Raw genomic sequence first — 8959 nt, 5'->3', positions numbered from 1 at the left:
GGATAGAAGAAAGAAAGGAAGAAGGAAAGAAAGGAAGGAGGGGAAAAGGGAAAGAAACGAGGAGAAAGAAGAAAGAAAGGAAGAAAGGAAGAAAGGAAGAAAGAAAGAAAGAGAGAAAGAAAGAAAGGAAGAAAGAAAGAAAGAAAGAAAGAAAGAAAGAAAGCAGGTGAGGCACGCACACCAAGCTTGGCTTGCCCTCTTTGCCCGATAGGGAAAGGGCTCCTAAGTTTTTGTTATTGTCTTTGAATTGAAGTAAGTACTGCATATCTGGATCCTATCTCAGCTCATTTACAAGACTCTGGAAGTTTTTCTCACATGTTTGATCGTCACAGGTCGTTCGTGCTTGACTCACTCACCGTGGCCGGAGTTGCATCCAGTTGACGGCCCCCATGGTTGGATACGATTACGGCTGCTGCACCATGCCGGTAGGCTGCGAGCGCTGCTTCGGCTGCAATCCGAAAAACTTGTGCATAATCGACATGACTAAAACGCGTTCTTGGGCTACTTGGTGCAGGGTCTCACAAAATTACGGGTCACAAAGAAATGAGGATAAGAAATGGCACTGGTCTTGTCATTTCTCGTCCCTGTTTCTTTGTGCCTCCAAATTTTGTCAGATATAATCACGCAATGTGCGGTATCTTATTTGACGACAAGAGCGAAAAGTGCTTTAAAAGGGATATATTGTGGGTGAGTTGGTGTTGTATTTTCAAGAAGGCCGCGCGAGATATGAGAGACAAAGAAAAAGAACTAAACATACATAGCCCAAACCATCAGCTGAGGTTTTACGGAGTGATTACACGTACACGCGCTAAGAAACATGTGGTCACAAGAACAATTCTTCAAAAGTAAAAAGAAAAGAAAACATACATGAAGCATAGGAACGCACGCCATCAAGAAAAGCACCTTTCTATTAGCGTACTGTACCTTCACAGACTGTCCCATTACCTTAAAAATATTACACCATCTCCCTGCGTCTTCTCTGGACCGAAATAAAGTTTGCATCATCACCATTATCTCCCGATAAAGGGGACTATGAGGCGATGCGAAGCCGGAGCACTTGCACGACCGCGTACCGTTGGCGTTTCTTAACTCCGAGAAAGAGATACTTCGCATCTAAAAGGTAGCCGCGAAGTACGGCTCTAGTGTGGGCGTTCCGCGGATGTGGACCATTAGGTGGAGGGGTCAAAGCCAAAGAGTTCTTCGGTGTGCTACCAAGAATCGTAAAAAATTGTTTGGTTGAGGCAGGGGTGTTGTTTATAATGTTCCGTTATCGAGTGGAAAGTGTTGTGTAGGGAAGACGGGCTGCTGTTTAAATAACAGATTATTTGATCATAAGGCTTACTTGAAGGAACAACCACTTTCGAATGTTTCGCTAGATGCGGTCAGATGCGTTAACGGCCTGCCAGCCAAATAACTGCTTTTCTCCCCGGACGTACGTTCACGCATTTGGCCCTGCACTGCAAGGAGTGCAATGATAGCATTTGTAAGCATCTTTTTTGGCAAACAGCGGTAATTTATCGGCAAAAGTACAACGCAAAGAGGGTTATAGTATAGCAACGTTGCTACAGGGTTATAGTCGAAGCCTTATATATCGGCCGAAAGTGGACAATTTCACCAGCCAGCCTTCGTTTAATCTGCAGGATGCCGAAATTGTCTTCCTCGAACGACATATGAAGGGATTACGCCGAGTTCAGTGTGGTTTTATCATTTTTGTAGCGTTAGCTACATTTGCCTGGCCGGAGTCGATTTCGCGTGGATCCTCATGAGCCGTGCTGCGCATGCGCGAGGATCAGTGATGTCACACAGCTGGCTCACCGGAGCCGGCATCTCACGAGCTCTCCGCCACCGCCGCGCGCGACTCGCCGCTGCTGGTCTGCGCGTTCGGGATGAGTGGCGTCGTAGCCATGGCAGACACACTGGCGCCGGCGCGCGCGCCGCTATTCGCCTTCGCTGTGCAGTCGCCGCCTGACACTGCGCTGGAGCCGCTTGATAGCGCCTCTGACTGGCGTTTGCAGGTGGCTAATGCCATGGAGAAGGAGAGCGCAAATGCTGCTCAACGGCGCAGAAGAGCCGAGAAGCTTATCTCATCGGATCCCGAAGTAGTTGCCTGGCAATTAGCGGTTCAGCGTACGAAGAATGAACAGAAGAAGACTAATAATCCTAGACAATCTGGAAAGCTAAGAATAATCAGCTGAACCATTGCTAACGCTACGTATATCCTGGCATAGCCGAGCTAAGCCACTTCAAATATTAATTGTAGACGTGTACAGGCTTTCTGGATTGACCGTTATATAACTCCATGTTTTCTTGACTGAAATATTTCAGGTGCCGTTAGCGTGTCGTCCTGTATTTTTCTATTCTTTGTAGTCGTTTATTCCGTGCTTTTTCGCGTTGTGGGTCAAAACCAACTCGCCAAGCTTTCTATTCTGCTGAATCTTGAAACGATCAACTTACCATTGAGAACACCTTTCACGACTACAGGCAGCTTCGAGAGACGGCGTAGCCATTCGATATCGTCCCAGGTGGCCGATGGCAGAGCACCCAATACGTGCGAAGATTTGAATCGTGGCTCGCATTCATTGACCCCGCTCGAAAATGCAGCCTCGATATTGAGGAAACTGGGAGAATATGCACATACGAGTTTAAAGTAAGGGGCATAGGCGTAAGCAGGGCTCTCTATTTGGGGGAGGGGTAGGAGTCGAGTTTCACCACAGCGCTTGTAAAAGTTACTGTCCTTGTAAAATTTACTTCCAACTTCCCGTATGCTGTTGTAAGCGCATGAAAATTCCATACTGAGGACGATACGTAATCGTTTATTCGATGTCACATCCTATATAGAGGGCTACGCGTGCTAGCGCCTACCCGAAAGCCTGAGCCGGGCAGGACGGCTAGATTTCAGGATTCTAACGCAAAAATAATTCTTAATCTGTTTACGCCCCCTCGATATCATTCATGCCCTAGTACTGTGATGCCACCTGTTCGCGGTAGAACCACGCTTGTGGGGTCTTCACCATTATATATGTCAGTCAAAAAAAACCGCCATGAAACCACGGCGGCATCGATTTGAGCCGCCGGGCCACGCGCTCGGGCGATTAAACCTTGACAAGTGCTGGGTACGGGCCCCTGGTTCAGGTCGAGAATCGTGCCTCGTGCAGCTCTCTACTACCGCATTTCGTCTCTTCAGATGTGCTATCAATATCAAGTTCACGAATCGCAAACTTCTGGGCTAGTTGCTATGGGGTATGCGAAATATTAGGGCCAACAAAAGGATGCAGAAGTAAACGATGCAAAGCGCGTTATTTAAGTTTTTATTATCGGGTAGGTTTTACATAGCCTTTTTATCACACGTGCTTCAGTAGTTTTGCTCTGCATGTGGGGAAAGATTGGCATATACAGTGAAACCTCGGTGATACGATCACAGCTCATACGAATTTCGGGGTGATACGAATTTTTGTTGGTCCCGGCTAAGGCCCATTGGCCTGCAATGTAATGGAGTACGCGTTGTTGCGAAGCGATTTTCACCCAGTAACATTTGATACCAACGTACGCTAACGCCCGCCTACGAAGAGGTGCTGTCCGCGCTGTCGCGAAAGATGTGCCAAGCACGTGCGCGCAGGAATGCAAGCGTGGGCATGCGCGCCGCACCGCCAAATCATCAGAATCACGGTGTAAGAGAAACACTTTCTTACGGCCAGAATAAACCTTCAGAGACGAGTCACGGCCTCCGAGATTGCGTGCGCGAATCTTTGAGGCTCTTATGTGCCTCCGTGTGCCTTCGAGTTTAGCTTACAGAGGACATTAGCGCCATCCTTTTTTTTTCTAACGCGTGGACGCGGGCTGCTGTCGTTGTACTGTGTTTACACGAGCCTGCCTCGTGCATCATACATCCTATGAAAGGTGGACGAGGACCGAAAGAAGGCGAGGACGGTCTTGGCGAAGGTGTCAGGCCTCAACGTCAACATGCGTGACCACTGAGGTCGCACTTGCGTGGGCACAGCCGTAAATCTCCCAAAAAGCATCCCTAACACCAGCGCCATAACAAAATCATAACACAGAACAGTGGTTCTGTAATTTCGTGGCCTCGATCCACCGCGTCAAAACGCTTCTTTTGTTACTTTCGCTGCAGTACTCTAGTGTCTTGCAAAAAAGCATACTAAAATTTGGATGGGGCTAGTCCTGTCGCGGGTCACAAGGCATCTGGTTCATTAATTAAATAGGCGCATGCAGGCCTTATATTTACGAGTGCTGGTATGATTGCCGACATATAAAAATTTAGCTGATAATCATTCAGGGTTCGTGCTGACGTTGCTGCAGCCGTGAAAAACAATATATGAAAATGTACGCCAGCTTTCTTTTGTCGCATGCTAATTTTGCATCCTTTCTGGTGATACGAATTTTGTATGATACGAATATTTTTGGCGGTCCCATGAGATTCGTAATTCGTATCACCGAGGTTTCACTGTATATATATATATATATATATATATATATATATATATATATATATATATATATCAAGCATTTCCAACTATTAAGCTGTTGAAAGTAGGGCTTGCCTAAGTTTACTCTTTTGCATGTCCTTTCTCTCGTGTTAAACACAGGATCAATCGATCGATTGATAGATATTGATTGATTGATTGATTGATTGATTGATTGATTGATTGATTGATTGATTGATTGATTGATTGATTGATTGATGGGAAAATTTTCCCCTGAAGAGGAGTGTTCTGGACGACCGTACTCATTCCTTTCTGCGTAATAAACCCTACTGTTGTGAGTTCAGCGCCTATCCTGTGCCATTCTTCATCTCGTGTCGCCGTCATTTTACGCTGCTTTACCATGAAGATCAAGCGCCTAGCGCTGTTTTGCACGCTATAACGAAACACCGTGCCAGCAAAACAGAAACGATAAACAGCTGTTACATCACTAAGTTCACTATAGGTTAACTGTAAAATCAACGGGTACCCGATTCTTTCTAAAGCAGGTCTGATTCCGGAATTCGAACGGTTTAGTCGCAAAGGCGGAATCGTATATACTTCAAGTGTGCAGTGTGTTTTCTCGCCCCCTCCGCTCCCTCCGCCCTTCACTTTACTAGGGCGGACGAAGTCATACTTAGGAGGCTTCGGCCAAGGTTGGCCATTGCGCTAGCCTCAGCGTGCAACTGGTCGCATTTACTACTGGGTGCTACGTGTCCATACTGAACTGTTGCAATGACGCAAGCAGAGGCATACCATCTTATATGGACATACCGGTTTTGCATTAGTAGACGGGAGCGTTCCTATTGTAACCCTTGGTATCCCTATCGAAAATGCTCATATGACACATATTCCTCGTATCCAATCATCTCGTATGAACAGATATGAATCATATGTGTCCTCGTATGATCATACGATATTATTGGATATGTGTCAAACATGGCATATGAGATTTTTCGATCTACAGTGACACGACCAGTTATGACCACTGCATACATTAATAGATTCCACCAGACAATGCCTCACTTCATACAAAACGCTGGTATCATGACGCATCTACTACACGCATACAGATTCCTTAAGGACAAGTGAACATAACAAAAAAGAGCCTATAAAATTTCTAAAGTAAAGGTTATTACGACTGGTCCAAGTGTAAAGCCTGGAATGTTAATTGGTACCTGAGACCATGTGGCAAATTGTACAGATACTTGTGGTGCTGCACACCGTCTCCATGCACGGGTGCGTCCGCGGTGACCACAATGGCCGAGAAGCCCATGGCAGCGGCCCTCTCGACCAGGGATTGGGTAATGCTCCGGTCACGATAAATGTACGTCTGCTGCCATAGAATACAGCCGGGCGCCGCGGCCCTGACGTCTTCTAGCGACACGGTGCTGTAGCTGCTCAAGATCATCACCGTGTCAGAGTCCTGAGCCGCTGCGTTAATATGGAAGAGTGTGATACCTTTAGAAGACGTGCTCAGATTTGAACGACGTAATTATACGACGTGTTCCTGCTAGATGTCAATGAAGTGATTATCAAAAGAGAATGCCATGAAATAACGCCGGAGGAGGAGGTGACAAGGGTCCCTGTATTTAACAATATCTGGTGTACAAGCATTTCAGTTTCTTTCCTTCTGATTTACTCTGTAGAGCAGTGGGCTCTTGGGCATTTTCCGAATGCTTCTAGGAGATGTGATGGATGTTTGTTGTGATCAATTTCAGCTTCCTTATTTATTAAGGTGAAAGCCGTAATGTCTCATGAGTAAACATGGCGTTCACCGTCGGGGTGAATACGAAGGTTACCATAAGTTACAATATCAAGTGATTGAAGGAAAGAAGTGGAAATTTTAAGGGCTCGTTTTTCTTTGTTATACACAATATAATGAGCACTGACAGACAATAATGTCAAGGAAAGTATAGGGGACGTTATTAGTAGTAAATGCAATGTAAATGTGAAGAAAGAAAAGTGCACGAAAAGATAGCTTGCTGCGGGCAGGGACCGAACCTGTGACCTTCGAATAACGCGTCCAATGCTCTACCAACTGAGCTACCGCGGCGGCCATCCCCCCGTCCACTTTATGGGGTATATATGTGTATTTAAACGTGAGAGCGTCAGTCAGCGCCGCCAGTAGCCATGACGGCGAGTGTGGAACACTCTTTTTCCGCCTGTTGGTGTCACGTAGCACGTGAACTTATTACGAGCTGGCAGCTGACCAATAATCCCTCGCAGACTACCTGAAAGCATCAAGTCTGCCAGAACGAGACCTTCGATATGAATGAAGGAAACAAGTGGAAATTTTAAGGGCTCGTTTTTCTTTGTTATACAGAATATTAATGGGCACTGACAGACAATAATATCAAGGAAAGTATAGGGGACGCTTATTAGTAGTAAATGCAATGTAAATGTGAAGAAAGTAAAGTGGACGAAAAGATAGCTTGCGGCGGGGAGGGATCGAACCTGCGACCTTCGAATAATGCGTCCGATGCTCTACCAACGAGCCATTAAACCAAGCCCTTAAAATTTCCACTACCACCTGTCTATTTTAAACCTTAAAACAACAAAGCGTCACAACTTTATATTATTGCTGCGTGCGACACGCCTCCCGTAATGTTGGACGTAGAAAGCCAAAGAAGAGCAGGAAAAAAAAAACATGTCGTCCTTGCGTAGCGATTGATGTTCTAAATTCTGTGTTAAATGCAGCTTCATTGCTGTGAAACATGAGGAAGTGCGTAGCACAGGCACCCAGCGATTCCCGTTCGTAGAGTTCAGACTGCTCCGTTTAGCAAGCCGTCGATGAAGCCAATGTTTGCGGTAAGCATGTAGCATTTCTTCAGCATGAGTAGAATCTTCTTAGGGAGAATCGCAAATTCGGTTTGGGAAATGCGCGTTACTTTTTGCTGCGCTTTATCGACTTCCTGCTTGTTACGGTAATTTAGACACCTGTCGTCAGCAGTGAGTTTCATCAGGTGGTTTCTATCTTCGGATGTAGAGTCGCGGAAGACCCGGTAGGAGGAGCAATCGCTTGCTTAGCTTTAGCTTAGCGAGACAGTGGCGCCCTCTCTTGCGCGGCGCCGGAGTCAGCCGCATGTTTCCGAAATGTTCTTAGCGATTTTAAATTAGTCATAGGAATTACTTCTTGGTTATTTCTGTTAATTATATTATTTTGCACCTTGTTCGTTTATGTTAACCCGGTTTTGAGCATTGCTAGCCTTGTTTTATGCCTGCATTGAGCGCTTGACTGTGAGCGTGATAGCGCCACATGGAATCTATCGATGGACGACAAGCAGGGCCCCTAAACTGCTATGCACTTAAAACTTAAAGGCAATCCACTCTGTGAATGTAGATGACCAGTCGAGCTGACGGGCGCACTCCCGTGTCTGCACTCGTCGGGGTGCTTCGTAAGCGCGCTGTTCCTTGTGTGGTATTACTTGCCACGCGCGACCGTGCGAACGCACCGCTGCACTTAGATTTTCTTCACAGCATCAAGACATCACGCAGTCAAAATGCGAAGATGCTATTACCAGCTCCGGACTCGAAGAACAACTATGGCAGTCCAACGGGCCCGCGACGCAGCTGAGAGACTTGGTCTTTCTGTTGCGACGTGGGAGGGGCCCGCAACGTGCTAGAGCGCGTTCCGAGGGACCAAAATAAAGTTTATTCATCCATCTATCCATCCGGCATCGAGCCATCGTTCAGCTGTCGACGATGTCAATTGATAATTTAATCGCGTAACGTCAGGCGGTGAAGATGTCGTGTGGCGTGACAGTGACGTCACAAATTTTGGTGATCTATGACGTCACATGATGACGTATATACGTGGCATCATACCTTCCTCGAAGGAGGTCATGTGGTTTTGCTACTGGCTGACGGACGCGAACTGACGGCGCAAATAAAGAAAGTGTTTCATTCACAGCGCCACTCGAAAATTGAGTCATTCAGTCGGGCTGAGCATAGGACTCCGGCACAAAGCCTTGCCTTTCGCAGAGCCAATCTCTCCGTCGGGGTGTTCCATTTTGTGAGCCGCTGATGGAGCCAGTCCTACCGGGAAAGATACTGCACGGCCGAGTATGGTGGTCGATGTGTTGACGCTCTCCACATACCCGAAGATTCGTGGTCGGAAGAGTATCCTGGGCACAAGTGAGAAGTATGGTGATGAGTGAGCCTCAAGAACTGTTCTGTGCATCAGAAGCGAGAAACCCTCCACTCCGATACCCCAAGGGAAAAGCTCGGATGACCCTCGTACTCTACCGCAGAAGCCGTAATGCTAAAGAACTCTGAGAGCCGCCGTGGTGGTCTGGTGGTTATAGTGCTTCACTGCAGACCCGAAGGTCGCGGGACCGAATCACGGCAGTGGCGGCCGCATTTCGACGGGGGGTAAATGTTGGTGGCCTGTGTGCCCACATTAGCCACATTAGCCCACATTAGTGGCCCGCATTAGCTCCATTTACGTTGTTGTATTTTAAGCTTTGTATAAGCACATTTTG

At 46.8% G+C, this 8959-nt stretch overlaps 1 protein-coding gene across 1 annotated transcript in view; it reads right to left on the bottom strand.

Moving 5' to 3' along the window:
- The window catches only part of LOC119406584 (2-Hydroxyacid oxidase 1-like), a 26856-nt gene extending 18534 nt beyond the window's left edge, over window positions 1-8322 (bottom strand). The window contains exons 1-4 of the mRNA XM_037673320.1: window positions 8304-8322; window positions 5654-5909; window positions 2455-2618; window positions 357-448 (exon numbers count right to left, since the gene is read on the bottom strand). Of these exons, the coding sequence (XP_037529248.1) occupies window positions 357-448; window positions 2455-2618; window positions 5654-5909; window positions 8304-8322 (531 nt within the window). The remainder of the gene's footprint in view (window positions 1-356; window positions 449-2454; window positions 2619-5653; window positions 5910-8303) is intronic.
- Between the last annotated feature and the right edge of the window lie 637 nt (window positions 8323-8959).

The sequence above is a fragment of the Rhipicephalus sanguineus genome, chromosome 10 (assembly GCF_013339695.2).
Source record: "Rhipicephalus sanguineus isolate Rsan-2018 chromosome 10, BIME_Rsan_1.4, whole genome shotgun sequence".
Lineage (NCBI taxonomy): Eukaryota > Metazoa > Arthropoda > Arachnida > Ixodida > Ixodidae > Rhipicephalus > Rhipicephalus sanguineus.
Note: the sequence above shows the minus strand (reverse complement) of the source record. Positions and strands in the feature narration are given on the sequence as shown.